The following is a 22,491-nucleotide window of genomic DNA, read 5'->3' as shown; positions in this document are numbered from 1 at the left end:
ACAATTTGCCAAACATGATTATCTTCAATAATGAGGAATAGAAACCTTCTTGTTAAATAAATAAACGCACCATTTTTGTGCAGAGAGGGCTTCCGCCTTCAGATATGTCATCTTAATTAAAGAGATTAAAGAAATTAATTAATTAAAGAAATTTCATTTTACTCCTCTTGACTGAAGAAAATGGGCAAAGGGGCAAAATAAATTCACGGTCAAAATATCCAAAATCTTGTGATACTATAACCCAAATTGAAAGAACTATCTATCAACAGAAAATCAAAATTGAGTCAGGCTTCATTTGTTGAATGAATAAAATATGATTATCTCCGTCATGATATATGAGAAATCTGAATTTTTATTGAACAAAAATAAAATCTCATTTTCTAAAATGGCAGAATTTTGCTTTCACTCATTTTAACTGTTCATTAATTAGGAGCTTCATCTTTTCACCTACGTTTTCAGCAAAATATTATATCACCGGAATGTTTTTCTTTTTTAAAATGCGAAAATGATTGGGCTTTTCCCTAAAAAAGTTGATTTAGGGAATTTTCAAATGGGAAAAGTTTTATTAAATATTTGGCAACATAATGAAATAGTAAACTTTAGGAGCGGAAGTATAAGAGGTGTTGCGATGGTAAGATTTCGGAATTTGTAAATGAATTAATATAATTTTGGTGAAAAATGCTGAATATAACCATATTTTAATTGCAACAAGGGTTCGTTGGTTATGCGCATATTGTATATGAATACGTATTTTCTCATATTTCATTCAAAATGCACACATATATGAATGTACTTTTGACATAGTAAGTTGTAAATTATATTTTAATATAGGTAATATGTATGTATAACCTATACCTTTTCTTTTCCATTTATAGTCTGCAACTTTAAGACCATATCTCACTGCGGTGAGACATACACTCAATGCTGCTATGTGTTTGGAAAATTTTTCTTCTCAGGTTGTGGAAAGACATAATAAGCCAGAAGTAGAAGTGAGGTAGTGTTTTTAATTTATTTTTCATAATCAAGTAAACCTTTTAAAAATATTATTTAGTGTTAATGCTTAAGAAATGATGGAGGAAACTTCCTGCTAATATTAGATGTGGTATGGAATTCATATTTGTATTATTTGAGATAGCGTTTGTCCTGTTATACGTGGTTGTATTTTTGACTTGCCAGTCAGAGAATTAATCTATTGCAGAATAACAAGAATCAAAAGTGTCAAAGGAGAATAGAAGAATACCTTTAATTTATTACAAAATAACAAGAACTAAGAGTGTCAAAGGACACTACAAGAATTTGGTATTCATTCTTCAGATGTTAACAAGGTCATTCTTAGAATAGTTGCCCTTTAAGAGAAATATAATTTTATAAGGCATCTGATATCAAACACATCAAAAACAATTATCTCTCACTGTGTGTATGATGTTAGCAGTTTAGTTAGTTAACAGCATGGTTCTCAGACATATTAAAATAATGCACCTTAGGTATGATTGTTATATTTCTTAAAATTGGTTTAAAGTTACTTATAAAAGGCAAGTTCAATGTTTTTCAAAAAAGGTTGTAAAACTGTGATATTTAGGTACTTTACTGTTATTGGGACCGTATTCAGAAATATATGTGTCTACGTCATATATATATACAAACATAAATACATACATACATTTCTGAATTTGGTCCTGATAACAGAAAAAAACATTATCAATGTTTAAAAAAATAAAAATAGAAAACATAGTGTAAAATACAAATATGGTTATCAAAAATACAATTTACCATCAATAGAATGTAAATTTAAAATTTTGGAATATTACATGAAACATTATACATAATATTTGATACATTACTGTTGTTTTGTATGTGCATAGCCATCTTATGTGCATAGCCGTTTTTGCTTGAAAATTGTCAGAAGATTGCACAGCTTTGGCATTTTGCACACTGAACATCAGATGATACTTTTCTGTCCAACCCTTAAGAGAATTGCTGGGCAACATGTTATGTCATCAAAGTAGGCAGCCCAGAATTTTACAAGAAAGTATTCTTATGACAAACGGCAAATGATTACAAATGTATGCATTACACTAGGGCAGAATTCCACTTGTTTTTTATCTGCTGTTCTTAGATGATTGTGATAATAGATTTTTCTGAATTAGTGCAAGTCTCTGATATTATTTTAAATTAAAACAGTTCAATGTGCACATGGGAGAGTAGCAAGAAAGAAGTTTACCAGCTGTTCTTAGGTAATTGTGATAATCACTTTTTCCAAGTTTATGCAATATTCTGATTTTTTTTTTTTTTTTAAACTTAAAACAGGTTGCCATGTTCCATGTATACACAGAAAAGGAGTGGGAGAAAAAAGATAACTGTCTGATAATGATATAATATGCAATATAATATACAATATATATATGCAATATAATATACAATATATATATATGCAATATATGATATATATGTCATGCCAAAATGCATGACATGTGCATAATGGAAAAGTACCAGATAATGTATAGAAAATTGAAGATGTTTTTAAATAACAAAATTGAAATCTGCAGGAATGGTTTCAAATTTTGTACTGATATATTTAATTTAACTTAGAAGTCCAACAAAAATTAGTGTTTTATTTGCAAATTTTCACATGACTGGTTTATCCTCAGCTGCCATTTGGCATTCATCTTCCATTTGGCAGCTGTGCAAATGAATGAGATAAGATATAGTGAAAAGGTAAGATAAGAATTGCAGGACAGGAGTGAAGCTACTGGCATCATCTGTTGATGAAACAAGAAAACTAAAACATAATTTTCTTAAATGCTGAAGGTAAAGATGGATTGGATTAGGGTCATTAACTAGAACAGAAAGATTCTGAACAGACTGCTATTCAGTTCACTTTTGAACTTCAGAAATGCAATTCCCTTCTATTCCTTGACATTTTGTTCACAAATAATACATCCAACTGCAGTTCTACAGTTTACTGTAAACCTTCATTGATTTGCCGTTCTTCACACTTGAAATCATGTCATCCGACTAAACAAAAGTTAGCTTTGTTTTCCGTGTAGTTCAAGTTTGCTCCTCCGAATTGGCTCTTGATCAAGAACTAAATTATTTAAAAGCAGTATCTGTTGACAGGGTCTTTTTCACCCAACATTATTACACAAGCAGTTAAAAAATTCTCATCTCGTCGCACCAAAAGGTACACTCTTATTTTAGGAAATTATAAGAATTATGTTATTCCTTTCTTTCCATCAATTAGCTATAAAACTGCATGTATTTTACAAAAATTTAACTTCCAGGTCATTTATTCTCTTATCAATAAAATTCCAAGTTCTACACATAACGACTCCATTCCGGATATGAATTCCTTGGGTATTTACAGGATTCTTTGCCAGTGTGGTTTAGTTTACATTGGTCAAACTAAGTGAGCCTTAAAATTTCATGTTAAAAAACATGAGGCATATGTTAGGAAAAAGGAAACACAGAAGTGTTCTGTTGCCCAGTATTGTTGGTCCAAAAATCACACTTTCTATTTTTATGCAGTCAAAATTATTCAAAAAAGCAACTTCCATTGGTGAATTAGATTTTCTAGAGGCATTTCATATTAAAAAACATCTTTCTGTTCAAGTAAACGATCCTAATTCCAATTCAACTTTACCTTCAGCCTTTAACCCTTTCCAGTACAACCTTTTAAAGTTGGAATTTTGACCAAAAAAAAAAAAAAAAAGGTAGGCAGTCTAATTAGGCCTAGAGGAGTACACAGGGTAAAATTTTGTGAAGGTAGCACTTATCGTTTTAATTCTGTGGTAGTGTCCGAAATGGGCAGACTAAATGAATAGAGCTTCGAAAAGTGTGCTGAAGCAGGCATTGCTGGGAAGTGCATAAAAGAGTAAGAGATTTTGCCTATGATAAAAAAAAAAATAAACCACTAAATACCGTAGCAGATTTAGCATTACCCAGGGTGTGCCATGGAGTGGCCTGCTGCTCTACGCGTCCTTAGAAAAGCTCTTCTTTGGTTATATGATGATTACATGCATATGAATGGAAAAAAAGTGACTTTTATTTGATATTTACATTTCATGTTTACACTTTCGTCTTTTTTTTTTTTTTTTTTTTTTTTTTTTTTTTTTTTTTTTTTTTGTTTTCATAATAGGACCTTTTTGTAGAAAGTGACACTACCTTTGAAAAAGTTTAACCTAATATTGCATGTTTCGCACATGTACCGGGATCCATATCGGATTCACTACCTAAAAGCAGTTTAGCAATTCATGTAGCACTGAATGCTTCAGAGATAGTCAGCCCTCTCCAATCCATTTGGAAAATAATTAAAAATCTGAAAAATAAACTAATATTATATCTCCAATTTGAAATTATAAACAAATGTCTACAACTCAAAACTATGAAACATAACACTAACAAAACTTCTTTGAACGAAAGCGAAAGAGAAAAACAGAACTGCTCTAGTAAAAAACCAAACAGCTAACTCATAAAATTACTCCTGACCTTCAGAAATCACCCAACAATTTCTTAGTTGATAAACAAACTTCTCCTCCGAAAATGAAAAGAAGAAAGACAAAAACAGGAAATGAAATACAGATGTGGACCCACCTTTTCTGTTATAAATGACCTGACCGATGAGCTGCAGAGAAACAAAGATACATTTTTTGTTCTTGTCCTAGTCTCTCAGTGAGCTTACTCTGGGCACACCTGATGTTCGCTGTTGATTTTGGTCAAGATTTTGAGGTAAAAATTTAAAACTAGTATAGAATAAGGAGATTAGGATACAGACAAGAAAATAACATAGAAATTTCTTTTCAAACAATTCCTTTTATACCTTAAAAAAAATCTGGAAGATTTCTTTGAAAAATGAGGGTCTTTAAAAACTAAACATGGCTAAAATATATGAACTAATTTGTCTTGGGCTGCAATCTACTATAAATAAAGAAGGTTCAGAGTAACCTATAAATCGTTTTTCATTCAATATTTCTGTGCATACAGAAGGAAATATTTAGGTGTGTCATAAAGGGTTAAGGAGATTGTTTTAGTTTTTTTGTTTCATCAATAGATGGCGCGAGTAGCTTAACTACTGTACTACCATTCTTATTTTATCTCGCTCATTCACACTTTGGCAGTTGAGAATGATGGTTCAGTAAAACAATTGAAACTAGTCCTGCGAGAATTTGCAAATATAACGCCGATTTTTGTTGGACTTCTAAATGTTATTCATGGCATGTTATTTTACCTTAATTATATTTAATTTAGTTATTCATTACAAATGAATCTTTTCTGTATTAGTTTTTTTAATAATGTAATGCTAATATTTTTATATATATATTTTAGGAGTGGTAAGGAATTATTACTTACACCTGTTGTCATCAGTCGAAACGAAAAAGAGAAAGTTTTAATTGAAGGTTCTATAAATTCATTAAGGATTAGTATAGCTGTCAAACAAGCTGATGAAATTGAAAAAATACTTTGTCATAAGTTTATGAGGTTTATGATGATGAGAGCTGAAAATTTCATTGTTTTGCGGCGAAAACCTGTGGATGTATGTATTGATACTTTTTTGCATATAAACTTCATCCTTTGTTCAAGATTTCAATGAAATTATATTGATCTTTTCTTTCAGGGTTATGATATATCTTTTCTCATAACAAATTTCCACACAGAACAGATGTATAAACATAAATTAGTTGATTTTGTAATACATTTCATGGAAGAAATAGACAAAGAAATAAGTGAAATGAAGTTAGCGTTAAATGCCAGAGCTAGGATTTGTGCTGAGGAATTTTTGAAACGAGTATGTACACTTTTTAAAAATTTTTCTTTTCTGAACTAGTATTTGTGTTGATTCATAAATTGATGCTTAATCTATATGAATTGTAATCTGTATGAAAAGATTATTTTTACTCAATATGGTTAAAGATTGTGTAAAAATAATCTTTTCTGAGTGAGGTTATAAGATTCTCATTAAGCAATCTTAAAGCATTGTATTAATTATTTTAGCCTAAATTAGAAGAATATTTTGATTTCCTGAATGAATTGAAGTATGTGAAATATATTTAAAGCATTTTACTAAAAGACTGAAGAATACTATTGAAAAAAAAAAAAAAAAAATTGTGGTCCCTCCTCCAGAAAAATTATGAATTATTTTATTATTTATATAATTTATTTTTAATTAAGCAGATTGTTTGCATAACAACATCATTTGTTATTTTTTTATTTTAATTTAGTGCCCCAAATTAAAATTGGCAATTCAAAATATTTGAATGCATAGAATCCAAGCCCATGAAATTTCTTGTGGCAAGGAGCGCTAGATTATGTTTGCCGTTGGCAACAGCCTTGAGCACTTAACAGGTGACAGTGCAGTTTGGCTCAGTTCCATCCTCAATTTTGCTGAAGAGCACTCCGGGGGGATGGGTCCAAGGGTCTCCCACCCCTTTCCTCTTCCACCAAACGACTTAAGAGGACATTCAGCAGTTAGAGTAGAGAGAAGGGTACCCCTTGTATTATCACAAAGTTGTTGTTTCATTTATGGTAGCCTGAGTATTTGAATGTTATGGAAACCCTATAACGATGTAATTGGTTGCATGATTGCGGTAAATTCGTAAGGGCTTGTGGTGTGTGTGTTGGTTAGGAAGTACAGTCAAAAGTCATTAATCCGGACTTGTCGGGACTTCGGCGATTCCGGATTATAGATCATCAGTTTAAATCTCGTAAGATGGCATGCAGAAATTCTAAAATTAAAAATATGAAACCGTAATTTATGAAATAAAGAACAATTATGATCTAAAGGATATCAAAATTTACAAAAAGAAAAAAAGCTTAATATTTATTTGTTTACTTTATTAAACATTTCTCTCAATGTAAGTTGTTTAAGTTGCTTCATTTTATGTGATAATACTTTCTCTTTAATTCTATAAAAAGACATAATTTCTTGTTCAGTTACAAAGTTCCGCTGTTCAAGTCTCGTTAATTGCTGTGCAGAGAATACCGATTAACTTGTCAATCGAAATTTTTTCGTTTTCACTAACCTCTCTGTCGCATTCTTCATGTCTTTATCCATTTTTTGCAGTAATTCCACTTTTTGTTTGTTGGACATCAAAACATACTTTCGTTTTGTAGATCCTTTGGAAGTTCCAGCATCGGAAATTCTATTTGACATAATCGAAAGTTCAAGTTTACTTTTATAAAATTGCTCTTACAGTCTTCAAAAAATAATAAGCGGGATCCAAATCGAAGATTAAGGAACAACGCAATCATTAACCTTAACTGAAATAGATAATTAGATAATTTTAGCTTACGCCGTCCGTTATACATTAAACGCGCAGGCAAAACGTATTCTGCACTTGCGCACACGCATATGCGCAGTAGTCAAGGTCTTACGCGCACGCGTAAAACGCCTGTGCGCGTGTGCCAACGCGGCGCATGCGCAGAAAGTTTTTAGCTTTGAGGTCCGGATTATGGGTGTCCGAATTAACGACTTTTGACTGTATATTGTTTATTTTCTGGTTTAGACAGTAAAATGGCTGAATGTTGTAAGATTAATTTGAAGTTTCTGTACGATTTGGAAAGAAAGGGGAAAAGAACATTACTTGACTGGTGTGTGAAGGTTTACTTAGTAGTCATTATTAGGTGTCCTGTTTGTAGGAAGGAAATGCGTATGGTCGAATGTCAGAGATGCGTACTGTCGAATGTCATTACGGAGGATATTTTTTACTCTTATTTTGTGAATTTATGTGGCGATGCCAGTGTACAGATTCTAGTTCAGATAATTTTAGGAAGTTTTTGGATGCTGTTAAGGAACTTTGTTTGACTGAAGACGTGTTATTTTGTAAATGAGTTAAGTGATTAGTTCCTTTGTGTAGTGAAAAGATGAATTTCATTTCTTTTACGTTATTTCATTGTTTGATTTGAAATTTAGTTTATTGAGATTATATATATATATATATTTTTTTGTTGGCTGCTCCTTTGACTTTTTAAGTGAATATAGTTCGATGTGTACATGGACAAAGGTAGTGCACATAGCCTAGTTTGTGCAGTTCTCTGATGTTTTTTAAGTGAAAATAGGTCGATTTGTACATGGATAAAGTCCAAAAATCGCCGCTACACAAACCAAAATAAAAAGTCAAAAAATTGCACAAACTTGGTATTCATGTACCGCCAAGTTTTGCCAAGGGGTACCCTTAAATATACTTTTACCCTTTCGGCTCACTACATATTTAGAGTGCAGCTATGCCATACTGACACTATACATTTACAAACATTGATGCCTTGTCCAGGGTTTAAACCCAGGCCCTTCGCAAAGCAGTCAGTGACGCTAACCACTATACCTGCTAGGCGGCACCAGTAGATATTGTGTAGTTAACAGAAAGTACACAAATCTGTGTGCATACCATATACATGTACTGAAGGACATGTATTGTACCTGCATGTAGGGTTGGCTGTTATCTCATGAATACCTTGGAGGAAAGAAGAAAACTAACTCTATTACTGCTTACGTGCACATCAATTTCCAATTTTAAGAGAGCCAGCATAATATTTACTTTAAATATTTGGCTCGGAATGGGGAGAAAAGGTGTAAAATATCATTAATACTTATTGTAAATTCTCAAACTATCATTACTGAAACTCTTGCTTGTGATAAATACTTATCAGAAGTTATTCTGTGTTCTTTTTAAAAATGGTGGGTATGACTGTAAGTGATGCAAAATTTCAGCTTGAAGGAAACTATCAAAATGAAAAATAAAACCAGATTTCATTGTTTTATGTGCAATAAATAATTCGAAATAATGATTCCCAACTGCAGTATAAACTTCAAATTAAGCACATATCAAAGAACTTCTTGCCATTCTCATGTCTGTTTTTGGAATCAAAAATATTTTCTTGGAGATATTAATGTTCTTCATCTGTTAGCATTAATATATCTATGGTTGCATGAAATTTTGCAATTTTCCTTGCAATATAAATACTAGTCTTGGATTTCCCTCCCTGTTGGATGTAATTTACTTCTTACAATTCTATCATTCAGTCTGTTCCCCATGAGCTACATCTATATGGTAGTAAAATTCTTACCATACTAGTTCCAGTGTTTCTTCCATTACTACATCAAGAGCAGTAATAATCCAAATTGAGATTGGATAGGCGTCTGTGCAAAAGTGGTGGAAACAAAATATTTTTAACGTACTCTAAAATTAATTAATAATTTAGGTAATTTATTTGAGAGTGTTTATTAATTGCTTTGATCTTTTTTAATAGATTTAATAATAAACTGACAGAACAGGGCACAATCAACTGTGGTTATATAGTATGGCCACAATCAGATTACAGAAACAAAATGATCATTCTTTTGCACAATAATTGCTTGATGTCTATTTTAATGTATTGAATACTTTATCAGACAAAGAGGGAAAAAATATATTTATGACTTAATATAACCAAATTAAATGATACTGATAATGTAAAATTCATAGTTGTAATGAATTATTGTATTCTGAATACTATTTTCTGAGCAGAATAGTAACATATATATATATATATATATATATGTATAAATTTAAACGAATTAAATTTGAAATAATATATATATGTATGATATTTTTGATGGTATATGATGAGAAAAGACCCCAATAAACTCTAGTCATGGTTAGAGTGGTGATAAAAGTGTCGAACATGTTGATGGCATCTCAACTAGATGCAATTTAGAAGAAAACTACAGGTAGCTGGATAACAACATTTCTTTATTATTTGGCGACTAATCTGTTAAGAAATAGCCTCTTGATTAGCATAATGCAATGCGTGCAATCTGCATCTACAATATTATATAAAACAAATTACATTTTTAGATGATAGATTAAACTGCCTAGTGATTAATTATGTGGCAAAACAACAGTAATGGGAAAAGGAAGTGCATATAAAGCAGCTGAAGTATTTATAAGCTCAGTTCCTTTGTTTCAGCATTGTGTGTTGATTGGATATAAGCTCACAGCATTGCAGATAAAATGATGACATAAATGGTGCAGTACGAATTTTTAAAAGGGATGTACTTAATAGAAATTAAAAGGACTATTGCTAAAGTTAGTAAATTTGTTGTACTTGTGTCTTATATTTTATATCTTACATATTCCCCCCTTCAAGGAGAAAAAGGCTTGGCAATAGAAAAACTGTTTGAGAAAGAGCATTAGGCCATTAGCAAAAGAAGAGAAATTTTGTAGAGTATGTATAAGAAAGCAAATGAATGGCTTCAAGAACATAGCTTTTAGGTTTTCATTATGCCCTTCTTGTTTGGTTCATGAACTTTCTCATATCTCAATGTATAAAAACACATAAAAATGTAATTTAGAAATATTAGAACAAAATATGATATACTTAGTAAATTAAATTTCGAGTTCAGTTTGAAAGTTTTAGACTGCTACACAGCGGAAAAGCGCTGCGTTCCTTTGTCTCAAAAACCGCGACACAGTTAGTTATTTTAGAATGCACTCATGTTACAAAGTATGTGTGAGGTCAGACTACATACATTCACACCCACGGAGCAACAAAGACACACTGAGGCGCTGCGTCGCGGTTTTCGAGACAAATGAACGCAGTGCTTTTGCGCCGCGTAGCAGTCAAATGGTTAAAATTGCTCTGAATTTGGATTATATGGACTTTAAAAAACAGACTTTTTAACTGGAAAATTTAGTACGATTCTAAAACATTATCAAAGTTTATATTTTGCAGTTCTTTAACAGGGTTCGTAGCGGTCCTTATAAGTCCTTATATTTGAAAATAAAATATAAAGGCCCTTATAGGTTTTTACTTTTTCTTTAAAGCCTTTGTTTTTAGTGCTTACTTTTTGCTTTTAGTGCTTTTTTTTTTAATGAACGCGCAATTTTTTCCCGTACCAAAGCCGAAACTAAATAAACAACTTTTCTTCCTAATATGGAACGTCAGATGGTGAATCATTCTCCTGGAAATAGCTTTTCCCCCTTTCTCTGTATTAACATAACCTTTGGTGTGCGCGGAGAGTACAGACAGGTGCCCGTCTTCTGTTGGTCAAAGAATTGCGAAAGCAGTAGAAAATTCCAATACATTCGGTATTCTTTCACTCCCACCCAAATATTACACACATTTGAATTTCTATCAAGATCTTAATAATTTGCATTCTCGTTCCGCTTGGTCAGTTCATATTCGTGTTTATTATGATCGTTATGCTTATATTATGAGCATATGTATGAATGTTTATAATAACATAGTTGCAGTAACTGCTGAAATATAGTAAGCTTCCAAAAATTGTTGTGTTTTAACTCAGCTTTCTAATTAATAATATTTGGAATGGCTTAAATAAAAGGAAAGTAATCGAATAGTGAAAATAATTTAATTTTTTTGGCCAACACATTATACAGTACGAAGGTTGGGAGGTTCTCCCCTTTCTCTGCAAAATCTCGAAAATTGAAACTGTTACAGTTCGCTGCAAAACAAACAACGGACCTCTTTTTTTTTTTTTTTTCATCACTTTCCAATAGGATAGGACTAAAAGTTCTGCGGTCTACCAACCCAAGCGAAGAATGATTCTATTCCGGAAATTTAACGCAGTCTGTTGAAAATTAGAATGAAAAACACCCCAGATTGGTAAGTCTTTCTTTTCCTTTATTTAGTTCTTTATTCTCCCAATACCAACAGCTGTTGAATCCGATTGCATAATATCATGTAGGGAAGAATTACGGTGCACATATTGCGCAATAACGTTTGCGATATTGTGCAGAGATAAATAATTTTGATGTTCGGTCTGAAATTTGTTTATGAACACTTAAAATAGTTTTACTGTGCTTGCTAAGCAGAATATTTTTCTGTTCCGTTGGTTTGTTTTTATTTGATGCACATATCGAAATGTAAAAAGCATTTATTTAGCGGAAAAATACGAAGAACGGCTGCAGTCTATCCCTCCGCTCCTCTTTTACAAATTACACTCGACTGTCCGAATATTCGCCAATTTTCAAGTATGCAGGTAGTTAAGCTTTTACTGTTAAAGGATGACTGCATGAAGCAAATTTCTGTCTTCCGATTTCAGAAATGTTCCTCTTTTTTACTTAAATTACTTTGCTTGCAATATCTGTTAAGGGAAAACTGATATACAATGAAAATTTAGGAAATGTTCAGAATTCAGATTTAAATTAGTTAAATATCAATATGAGTGGAAAAATAAATTGTATTTATTATTAAGTTCCAAGCGAATAGAATAAATATGCCTTATTATTTATTTCCTCTATTTTGAACTGAAATTTCATCATTAAATCTTGTAGTATAGTTTAGTTCTGCATAGTTTTTTTTTCTCTCATTGTAAACTAGTTCTGCAAATTGAACTGTTATTTAAAATTAAAAAAAAAAGTAATTATTTTCCATGGTTGAGGTAATGCTTATTCTCTCTTAATAAATACTGCATTTCTCATATTTTAAATTACGAATCTAATTTTTAAAGTTATGCAGTTGTGTATAATGTAATTAGACAGGTGCTTATTTTTTTTCTTAAAATGTGCTTGAAAAGTGCTTATAGGTGCTTATTTTTTTAACTGAAATGTGGCTATGAACCCTGTTTAAATAGTTATGCAAGTCAAAATATTATGATTTGTATTTTTTTCTAATTTGCTTCTGTTTTTACACTTTTTCTCTTTTTCTTCTTCTCAAGGGAAGGAATATGTAAGAGAAGATTAAAAATATGTAAATATATATTATAATTTAAATTAACAATAGCCCATTAGTGCTTAATTTTAGTTTGAGTATATCTCCGTTCTATTCATTTCTAGATCAATCCATACATATGGCACATAATACTAATGGCATAGCTGATTTGGAATTTAGCTAAAAAACTTTTAAGAATCGAAACTGTCTTTTAATAAGCTGCCATATTGAACAATTGCACACTCTGCTTCCACCTCCATTCTCCCTAAGACACATTTTGCTGCTTTTTGTTCTATCGCAACAAAATTTTTTTAAAAAAAACTATCTGTTCTGGGGTAGGATTTCTCATTCGGAAAGTGCTTTGTAAGGTTGGAGTTTGCTCATGTTATGCCTCGAATTAAGAAGAGAAAATACTTAACAGCAAGTTTCAAAATTCAATAGAGGTAGGATCATTGCCTATCGAAACTGTAGATTATCGTTCTATGATATCGCTGGTCGCACTGTTCGACGTACAACCACTGTCATGCGAATATGGAATCAATGGATTGTTGAGGGTCATACTGAATGGCATGTAGGATCTCAACACCCTCGCATGACTAACACCAGAGAGGACAGACATATTGTGAAATCAGCCCTGCAAAACTGTATGACCAGAGTCAGGAAACCATTAGTCAGACCATTAGTGAGGAAATGGGCGTGTTTGCACCACGCCCATTATCAACTCGTAAGGTCTATCGATGTTTGCAGCAGCGTGGACTATCAGCAGGGTGACCATTGCTTCGCCTTCCCATGACAATGTAGCATAAAGAGAGACGGGGACTCTACTGTGTCAAACGACAAAGCTGGGTGCAGGAGTTGCATAATACCACCTTTTCAAATGAGTCCCAGTTCTACGTAATGGCTGTATACGTGTCTGAAGTGTCCGAGGAGATGCATGTCACCTGCTTGAATTTGATATCGACATAGGGGTCCTGCACCTGGTGTGATGGTTTGAGCAGCCATTGGGTGTACAACACACACATCTCTAGTTTGGATCGACTGTAATTTGAATGCAGAGGGGCACATTTCTGATATCTTATATCCAGTGCTTGTGCCCTATCTTCGAGGTCTCCAAACTCCATGTTCCAACAAGATAATACCTCCCGCGATACACAGGTTATTCGATTGCTGCCCTGGCCTGCACGGTCTCCAGATCTGTCACTCATTGAAAACATCTGGCCATGGGTTGCCGAGAGAATGGCCCATCACCCCTCTCCAGCTAATACAGTTGAGGAAGTGTGACATAAGACTTGAAGCATTATGGAATGAATTACCCATTTCTGTCATCCAAATTCAGTTTGATGCCTAATGGGGTAAGGGACCGTTTTAGCTGCCAGGGATAGCAGCTGTTTCTGCTAATTTCACACCCTTGTAAACCTCTAAAATGCTTACAAATTTAATCATTTTGTCTTCAAGCCATACTGTTTATATGCAATAATTTTCTTTTTTGTATTTGCTTTCCTTCATTACATTCCAATTTTAATGGCCAGCTATGTATTTAATGCTTATAAATGTTGTTTTCAATCACATACCTATTTTAAATATCAAATTTGAGTTTTGGATCATCTGATAATGTATATTTTTTTTACGAACTTCTTTTCAGAGCTTCAAGTAAAGTCTCATTTTTAGCTTGTCTATTTTAGCCAAGTCTAATATGTCATTCCCATTGATATAAAAATATTGAATACTAAAAAAGAAAATTTTTGTTATATTTCAATATAGTTTTTATTAAAAATATATAGTTTTCATTAAAAACTATTATTGCGTTCAAGTAAAATATCACTTCCAAATATCATTTAAAGACTAGTATTGGCTTCCTGTAAAATACCTCATTCATCCAATTTTACCGCAAATCTAATCAACACTTTATATGAATGTAGAGAGCTAAGTCCAGAAAATAAAATTTTTTTTTCACATAATAGTCATTGGGGATGAAAAAATTATCATACACTTTTACATTTAATTTTGCTGCCTGTCTGTGTGTATACACAGACAGCAAAAGTAAAAGCAGTAAAAACATCTGGTGCATCAGATATATGTATGTCTGTAACACCTGCACTAGAGTTGTGATCATTGTGCATGATAAGATACATTGTCACTAAACCCATATTTGGTGATAGCCATAAAATTGCATATGGAAATGACATGCCTAAAACAATAATGGCAGTACAAGATTTCCCTGTATGGATAGAATGCTGTCAGAAGACATGTCTTCGAGGGAGACTTAAATCTGTAACAGAGATACATCTCCTCATGTAGATGGGCCATAAATATTCCTACAATTGGCCATAAATACTTCTACAAAAATATGACAATCTCTTGTGAGGAAAAAGAGCCTGGGAATGTGAATTAAAAAAAATTACTTTTTACTGTTCTGAAAGTAAAATATTAATTATTTTTAATATTAAAGATGATGATAGCTTTTTATTAATTTTTTATATTTTAAATATTTTTTGATGAAATTTTGTTTTTAATATATTAAATATATTTTGTTTGTTTTAAATACATGTAAATTTTTTATTAACTTTTGTTCTTTTTACAGTTTTGATTCCTTGAACTGCAAATAATTAAATATTGATTTTGACTGTTCCATCATCATCAAAGTGGTTTATCAAGCTGAATTTGTTTGAAATATTATTAGGTCCAAAAACTGAATTCATCAATAATCATATAATGATATTTATGTTAGTGTATGTTTCTTTGTAGAATAATTTGATGTCAAAATGCATTTTGACCTGGTGCTTATTGTTCTTTCCAATTCTGTGAAATTTGTGTTAGTTGATTATAATTTGTCTGTTGTATTTGCAATGAAAGTATTCTTTCTGAAAATTGTATCCAAATGAATGCTTTGAAATTTAAATTTGTCATGTCTTTTAATGCATATTGTTTTCCTTTTGAGAAAAGAACAAATGTTGAAACTCTAGATGTATTAAATTTTTGCCTTTTATACAATTTTATGATATTAAAATTTCTTTCAAATGAATTTTTATATTTTTTAATAATATGTGGTGTGCATTATGAGAATTTAAATACATAAATGGAAAACATTTAACGAACAGCTATAAAAAGGCTCTTTATATTAATTTGAAGTCCAATGAAAAATGGTTGGTAGCTCAGTGTTATCAAGTATTTATTTTTGTAAAACATTTTTACGTGCTCTTTTGACACATGTGGAAGGGACTGCAAAGGGATGCTTCAGATTCTAATTTCAAGGATTGCATGCGTAGCTGGATAACATTTTCGTCTGTGAAAGGTGGAGTGTGGGGTTGAGAAGGTATTTGACGGATTGCGAGACATAGTATGTGATTGGGAGAATGAAACATGACAGACACTGATACAGTTCGGTAAAGCCCTAAATTAAGCCAGAAACATCATGTCAAGAATCTGAAAATGGTGTAAAGATGCTTTTGATGCATACAGATAGTCAGATCAAGGTCGGAAATGTGCCACAGTTGATTTTCAGGACTATATTTGGCAACATTTGCTAAAAGAATTAGAGAACTTAAGCCAACCCAGATTGCTAGGGAGTTCACTGCTGCTGCAGGAACTTCACTATCCAAATATATTGCAAGTGTCAGGCTGCATAAAAGAAGACTGTACACAAATAAACCTGGTATTTATGTCCCACTAACGATGGCTGCAAAATGAACCCAGTTGCCGAGATCATCATGATTGGAGTCCACAGACTTGAGCTGAGTTCTCTTTGCTGATGATTCTTGCTTTTGTTTAGTGCTTGATTCCAAAATTGTTACAGTCTAGATGTAGCAAAACATGCTATATAAGCCTGAAAAAATCCATGAAAGAACTTGTGTAAAAGGTCCTAGAATCATGGTATGAGCAGACATACTTTTGATTGATCTCGTTAAGATACGCATTTTTAACAGTGCTATCATGAAATCTGAAATATTCAGAGATGAGGTTTTTCGTATGTATGCTATGTTTTTTAGTGCAGTTGTTAGCTACTTTTTCCGAATTTACAATAATACTTATCCCCACTATGCTGCTCTAGTGACCAATTGACTTGGGGGGGGAAGGAATTTGGTGGATGGAGAAACCTACATATTTCCTAGATTTGAATCCCATAGAACATGTGTGAAACACAGTAAGAAAAACTGATTTGCATCACTGCAGCTCCTGTCTAGTAACCTCCAGCAGCTTTAAGGCACTGTTTATTCATCATGAATACACTTTGTTATGTCAGGAACTTCTTTTGAATCTAATATACAGCATGGAAAATTACTGTAAAGCTGGTATTTCGGCCATGGATGACTACAAACCTTATTAATTTTTTCTATGTATTTCTAATAAGTTGTAGTATCAACTCTTTTGTGTTTCACTGTGCACTACATTTCCTTTTTTTTTTTTTTTTTTAGAAATAGGCAGTTCTGCATTTAAAAATAAGTCATGGTAAAAATGTACAACTGCCAAGTTTTTATTTTCAAAATCATTCAGTGTACATGAGTTTTTATAGTTGTTCCCTTAATTTTTTCCACCCGAGTGTTATAATTATACCATATTGAATTTTACGTAAAATACATGTTCATAATACTGTTAATATTGCTGCAAAAACTTGAACATTTTTGAGAACATCATAATCTCTTTGAAGGCTTATTTCTGATTCATTATCTATCATTTATTACTGTTTTTAAATATGTAAGCATGTGCAGTTTTCTTCAGAGGGATATTATTTAATTTTTGGGCTATGGAAAAGTAACTTTAAATGCCATCTTTACAGAAAGAATGATTAGAAACACATGGCGGAAGTCATTTTGGAAAAGCATGCAAAGTGTTGTCATTGTATCTGTATGAATTTTGTTGTCAAATGTGAAACATTTCTTTCTAAAGATTTTTAGTTATAGAACGGAAAAAAGCATGCAATTTTGTAATATGGGGTAAGGGGTTGTAATATGGGCATCTGGTCCTGAGAACGTGGTGATACAACAAATTTCAAGTATAACTGAGAAATGAGGAAAATGATCTTGAATTTTGAAAATTTTAATTGGATGATTTTAATAATTATGGGCACTTGCTTAAATCAATTGAACACATAGTTTTAAGGCCCTAGCAATTACTAAATGATGTTTCAAAGAATGACAACATTTGAACTTAAATTGAAAATGGGAGTCTTGCATTAACGGGAAAATGGAATTTACTCTGGGCATTTCATGTGATGAGCAAAAAGTATGCAGCATTAATTTAGATTTTATTCATAACTGGATATTCGATTTCAAGAAGCGGTATTTGCCACTCCATTGTCACTTGAATAAACATCCAAATGCAATTGCAAATAGAATGCACAGAAGCTGAATATTCAGTAGAAAAAAAATTTGTTTTAATTAAATTTTATAAGTGTACCTTTTTAAGAAAATTTTCTAGTGCTTCATGAATATTCTACATTCATGGCAACACTTTTGGAAGCTGGTATTTTTCTGAGTCTTTTTTTCCCCCTTTCAAGAAGTGTTATCAACAAAAGAAAAAAGAAGAAGAAGAAAAAAAAAAAAAAAAACTGTCAGACAAACATCATGAATATACTTTTTGGAACTGTTGATATCTATCAAACTAAATACAGGTGTATTTAAAAAAAATGCTTGATTCCTACATTAAAATATTTAACTTCATCTTTTCTTAATATATTTTGGTTTAAAACATAAACGCAAAATGCAGTTTTCATTAAATGCAATGGTAATTTAGCTTATACTTTTGTCAGTAATGAATTATTGTTTTTGGAGTGTTGAGAGTTAAAATGTAATAGCCAACCAAAGGAGCATAGGGGATGTAATTGAAACATAATTTTTAATGGGTGCTTTCATTGAACTTACTTGGGCGAACCGGTAAATTCACTGATTTTGTCCAAGGTTTGAATCCTGCGAAAGGGCTGCATGAGCATTTTTGAGTTTTTGCCCATGAGTAGCATATACTCAAGCCAGTTTCCCTTGCACACGAAGGCATCCCTCCCCTTAGGCAGATAGCCCTTGAGTACTTAAGATCAGTTTACACCTGTCAGAGTGGCTTGGAGCGAGTCGCTCCTTATGATTACTTTGACAATGTAAACGCTCACTTCGATAGAGTAGAAACGTAGGGGAGATGAGTCAGCGCTTCCGTTTCTACTTTGAACCTGTTGAAAAATCTCTCCAGGCAGTTACTCCAAGCAGCGTTCGCAGGGACGTTGTGACAGTGAGTTCTATAATGCCGAGATTAAGCGATTGCTAAACCATGGCATTTTTTAATGCATATGCATTTTAAAGTGTTTTACTTCTATAATTATGTGAGCTTATATTCATTTTTCTACAAGCATCCCTACATGAGGATGCAATAAATATGATATTATAAACTATAAAAATAAAAATGGGATTATGAAAAAGATATGTAGATCTGTTTTATTGGGGATATTTAAATTTCTTGCTTTGTATAAAAACATTCTGCGCTATAATTCGTTACAATTCAGCTTGGATGTGAAACATGTTCAGCTTGAATGTGTGAGTGCAAGTACTGAAGGTGTATTAAGGTTTATACAAATTATGCTAGATGAATTCTAATCTTCTTAAACTATCCGTTTTAGCATTTTAAAAGTAAAGTATAATCACTATATTTAACCATTATTAAATATATTCTTTCTATTAATAAATAATAAAACACATTATTACTTTTACATTATTTTGTAAATGATTAATTAGGTGTAAATAAACAGTTGTATAAAAACTTTGTTAATTTGAATTTCAGTAACTACAGTTGACTAAATAACTTCTCTCAAACTGAGTTTCTTTTAAATTCTTGTATCTGATATGCAATAACATTTTTGTAACTTTGGACATTCTCGTCCGAAATTCATTTAATAGTTCATTTGATACTCCTAATTCATCGCGGCAAGCTACCCAGTCACGTACCAATTTCCTTTTCTTTTTTTTTTCCCTCCCAAGAGAGAAATTAATTCGTTTGAAACTGCTTCGCAGACTTCAAGCACTGCAGCCAAAGAACATCTATGTATGTATGTTCAATGCATGTTCTTTCCTGCAGCTGCGACGTTGGTATCCATTTCGTAAACAAACGGAGGCGAGTTGTCAGTCCACTCTGATTGGTGTAAACAATCTATCAGAGTACAGGTCCGTTCACTCGGTTCGAAACGCCCGGACGAGCGGCTCGCTACGAGCTGCTTTGACAGATGTAAACTGGCCTTTAGCTGTAATCGAATAAATCAAACCAAACCTCAAACTTACTTTAATAGATGGGATGAACAGCGCATGTCAGCCTATGACATGTGAGAAAAAAACTTAAGATAGATAACAGGGTGATAACTTGATTTAGTGTAAACTTACAGTGATAATTGTTGTATTACTTCATGTCTACTTTGGATTAAATTAAGTATTCAAGCACTTGACTACTAGTCAATGCATTACTTCATAGTTGATACTGTCTAGGACTCTAAAGGACTCCTGTTCCTGTATTTGACAGCTACATTCCATATTTGGATTCCATGTAGCACATTGCCACACTATGCTGGAGGAAACAATGGATACAATCACATCGATAACCTCACAGATAGACGCATCATAATGACACACAGCTTCTATAGCTTGAGATTAAATAGTGTCTGACTTTTCACTTCTTCAGCACCGTGCAGATGCAAGGGAAAATGAAAATTTCTTAATTAAATTCTCTGTGCTGTCTTTGATTTATTTTTGTTACAGAGCAAGGCCCTTAGTATATTTTTATTGAGCATTGGAGTCAGAATCTCCAAAAAACTTTACTCCTGGTCTAGAAAATTAAGAATATATGGTAAAAACTCTTATTTGTTGCAGTGCTTGTTAACTGCACAGTTTTAATTATATCATGTTTGGTGTTATCACAATGGGAAAACATGTTAAATTTGAAATGTGGGATATAATATTTGGTGGGATGGTTGAAGTTTCTCTGAAAACAAATAAGTAGAGCACCAAATTCACGATTGTTGAAAACGTAAAAACTGAGCTATTAGAACATTCTTGATTTAATAATAAAATTAGCCATATATTTTCCAACTCAGTGAGCCTAAATTTTCAGTGAAATAATGTCGTTTATTTTACAATAATTTTGTTTCGGAAGTGAATTCTCTTTGTCCAAGTTTCAACACAATTCAGAGCTCTCTGCTTGGTTTTGATTGTGACTTGTAAAATGATTTTAAAAATGTCATTCCCCATTTTAATGGATTCCACATAAGTTTACAAACACATTTTTGTATGTGTATGTGGTTGTTGAGTCATTTTATGTGTAAATTCGTAAAATTAATATTCACAAAATTCTTGGAAAATATTATGATGTTATCAAAATAATTTAAAACAAGCTGAATTTGATATTTATTTAAAATTTGTGATCAGAACTTTTTAAAACAGCTGGGAAATTTTTCCCCCAAAAGGCAGTCTGTTGAATTCATAAAGATCAAAACTGGTTGTAAATTCTTATTTTTCGTTAATTTTTACATGTAATTTTATGTGCCAATATCCAGATGCTAGATCTAATGTAGAAAATGCTTTTGCATGTGTTAATTGGTCTAGTACTACATCTATTCCAGGTATAGATTTCGAATCCATTTTAATGAGTTCGTTTAAGTTTACTATAATCAATATGTGATCAAATTTTAGCATTTTTTCCCCATCTCTTTTATAAAGTATAATTACAGGGCAGCATAGGGGCTAGATGATGGTTTTGCAGACACACATAGCCATAAATTCAGTTAATTTTATTACTGGACGACACAATTTGAGTTGTAATAGATTAGACAGATAGCTGTAATGGATTGGAGGTGGTTTATTAGCAGTAGTTAATATTTGCATAACATTATAGTTTTTCAAAAAGAAAAAAAATGCTTAAATGCAATTACTGAATTGGAATATCTAGCAGTTGAAGGTGCTCTACAAAAGATTTGTTACTATTTGCATGGAAATCATTTTACTGTATATACTGGTCATGCTGTTTTAGTTTGTCTTTATAAAAGGCCCTACAGATTGATTTATTTCGATGGCCTTTAAAATTATCTCTGTATTATTTTGATATAAAATATAAGAAAGATTCTATTAATTTTAAAGCTGATATGTTAGCAATGAATTCTATTTAACAACATTTGTGTGTATTTTTATTATATGTAAAATGTAAAACATGAAAGACACTTAATTGAATATAGATCTTTCGATTTCTGATCTAAATATAAATACAACCCCGTTCACAGCTGCTTTAACACAGCATTTCTTTCCATGCAGAGATCGGAATTGCTGTGAGCTTTAATCCAATCATCATTTAGAACTCGAAGAATTCCCGAGTATAAATATTTCAACTGCTTTGTGTGAAAAGCTTTTATTTGTGATACTCTGTAAGAACAAAAATCTTCTCCTGAAGAATTAGGATTATGTGGACTCTTAAAAAAAGAATTTTGAATTGAAATACTGAATTTAATGGGACTCTTAAGAATTCGTTGCTGCTATTACACTTTATCTTTAAAAAGTGTTCTTTGTTACTAGGCTCTTTTTTTCCCTTGAAGGGGATTATGTAAAATATAAAACAGGAAAAACACTTAATTGGCAAAAGATCTTTAACTTTCTGATCTAAGTATAAATACAACCCTCTTCACATCTGCATTGATGCTACATTTCTTTTCTTCGCATTGCTGTTAGCTTTTATCAGGTCGTCATTTAGAACTCAGACCGAGAATTTTCAAGTAGAGGAGTTCAGCTGCCTTGTGCCAAAGAACTTGCTGGTTCTTATTCTCTTTAGCTGTTTGCTTATGCCTAGGAAAGCCATGTCTCTTCCTTAGCTGTGTGTTTCAACTGTTCGAAATGTAAG

The 22,491-nt window shown here is 32.1% G+C and overlaps 1 protein-coding gene across 3 annotated transcripts; it reads left to right on the top strand.

The window, feature by feature from the left end:
* The first annotated feature begins 530 nt into the window (after positions 1–530).
* Arpc4 (Actin-related protein 2/3 complex, subunit 4) lies at positions 531–15,664 on the top strand. 3 transcript variants are annotated; one of them, XM_085815231.1, is made up of 6 exons: positions 531–631; positions 876–994; positions 5,323–5,530; positions 5,612–5,782; positions 11,490–11,595; positions 15,224–15,664. In XM_085815231.1, the coding sequence occupies exons 1-5, from the start codon at positions 551–553 to the stop codon at positions 11,565–11,567; spliced, it is 657 nt and encodes a 218-aa protein (XP_085671357.1). In that variant the 5' UTR covers positions 531–550; the 3' UTR covers positions 11,568–11,595; positions 15,224–15,664. The 3 variants fall into 3 exon arrangements, with proteins under 3 accessions (XP_085671357.1, XP_035229814.2, XP_085671358.1); XM_085815232.1 differs by having other exon boundaries at positions 622–713; XM_035373923.2 differs by lacking the exon at positions 11,490–11,595.
* The last annotated feature ends 6,827 nt before the right edge of the window (positions 15,665–22,491 follow it).

This window comes from Stegodyphus dumicola, chromosome 4 (genome assembly GCF_044657685.1).
Source record: "Stegodyphus dumicola isolate Sdum_Otavi_A_Nest chromosome 4, ASM4465768v1".
NCBI classification, from domain to species: domain Eukaryota; kingdom Metazoa; phylum Arthropoda; class Arachnida; order Araneae; family Eresidae; genus Stegodyphus; species Stegodyphus dumicola.
This window is presented reverse-complemented; position numbering and strand designations above follow the sequence as displayed.